General features: G+C 39.5%; 1 protein-coding gene across 1 annotated transcript; it reads left to right on the top strand.

Moving 5' to 3' along the window:
* Positions 1–205: 205 nt before the first annotated feature.
* LOC108796911 (taste receptor type 2 member 3-like) lies at positions 206–973 on the top strand. Its single transcript, XM_018568467.1, has one exon. It carries the CDS (start codon positions 206–208, stop codon positions 971–973), a length of 768 nt encoding a protein of 255 aa, XP_018423969.1.
* Positions 974–1,456: the final 483 nt, after the last annotated feature.

Genomic DNA, 1,456 nt, shown 5'->3' with positions numbered 1-1,456 from the left:
AACCCTTCTGCTCTATAAAGAAACCAGATTCTGTGTTAGCGGTACATTTTACTTTAGGGGAAACATGCATTCTGCATTTTTAATTCTCTTGTTTGTTATTATATTTGCTTTGATTTTCATCGGGTTTTTTCTGAATGGATTCATCTTTCTGAAACACTTCATTGACTGGTTGCGAGGTAGACAACTTCAAACCATTGACCTAATCATGGCAAGCCTGGGCTTGGTGAGAATCATTCACCTCATGATTTATACGTTTAAAAATGTGGTTATGATTTCTTCCGAGTTGTACAATTTGGTAAAGGTCTATGCTGACTATATTGTGACCATGCTGGTATTTGCAGAGCTCTGCAGCCTGTGGTGGGGCACTGTGCTCTGTGTCTTCTACTGCGTGAAGATCAACAACTACAGCAGCAGATTATTCATAAAAGTCAAGATGAGGATCTCCGGGATGGTCCCCTGGCTCCTTTTGGGGTCATTGATGGCGTCTTGTCTTTCTAGTCTTCCATATGAATGGTTTGTATATTCACTCGTCAAGGAGAATTCCACCCAAATTCGCAATAGAACAATCACTGAAGATGTAGCTCTGCACTCCAACACTGTCAGCTTCTTCATTATCTACATTGTTGGATCCTTTGTCCCATTTCTCATCTTTTGCGTAGCCACCTTCTTTCTGGTGGTACCACTCTTCAAGCACACCCGGAATATGAGCCATAATAACACTGGCTTTACACAAGGTCAACTTGATGTTCTTTTAAGCGCTATCAGGAATATGTTATCGTTTTTAATCTTTTACATCCTCTATTTTATAACTGGAATTTTGTTTCCCGTAAGTGTGCAGCTACAAGATCTTATTTTTGGTCTAGTTTGCTGTATTTTCCAGGTTGCTTACCCAAGCCTGCACTCCGTTGTGTTGATCATCAGCAACGTCAAACTGAAACAATCCGTTATTGATGTTCTCCACTGCTTAAAGTAAAGTCATTGACATTAATACATTTTATATTAGTAAAGCTATTCATTTATAGATGAACCTAAAGTGGAGGGTGTCAGTACAATATCATATTATATGTGAGCAGGAGAAGTTGACGTTGCTCCAACCTGGTTGAAGTTGCTCACCAGGTTACTTGAACTTTGAGCCATTTTTGCTCCCAAAGGCATGGTCTCTGTTCCCACCAGAATATACCTTTGAGGTAGAGGAAATAACCCAAGGCCATCTCAGAACTTATCTCATCTAACCACTGTAAAGGTATTGACTTTTTGGTGACCTGTCACAGGTGACCTTCCAAAACGGATGTATGAGACATTTAAACTTAGGAAGCAAGCAATACCCAGCTATTGGAAAGACATTTCTATCCTTATTCATAACTACATTCACTTTGCGGTAACTCTGAATCCCACTGAACTATAAACTCTTTCAGGTCCTCAAAAGAAAGAGAATATATATATAAGTGTGTGTGTG

This window comes from Nanorana parkeri, unplaced genomic scaffold (genome assembly GCF_000935625.1).
Source record: "Nanorana parkeri isolate BGI_ZX_2015 unplaced genomic scaffold, ASM93562v1 scaffold1192, whole genome shotgun sequence".
NCBI lineage: Eukaryota > Metazoa > Chordata > Amphibia > Anura > Dicroglossidae > Nanorana > Nanorana parkeri.
The sequence above is the reverse complement of the archived record's forward strand: the minus strand, read 5'-3'. Positions and strand labels throughout refer to the sequence as shown.

Excerpts from the sequence above, each read along its gene's own strand:
- LOC108796911 (XM_018568467.1), top strand. The coding sequence starts at position 206 with ATGGCAAGCCTGGGCTTGGTGAGAATCATTCACCTCATGATTTATACG.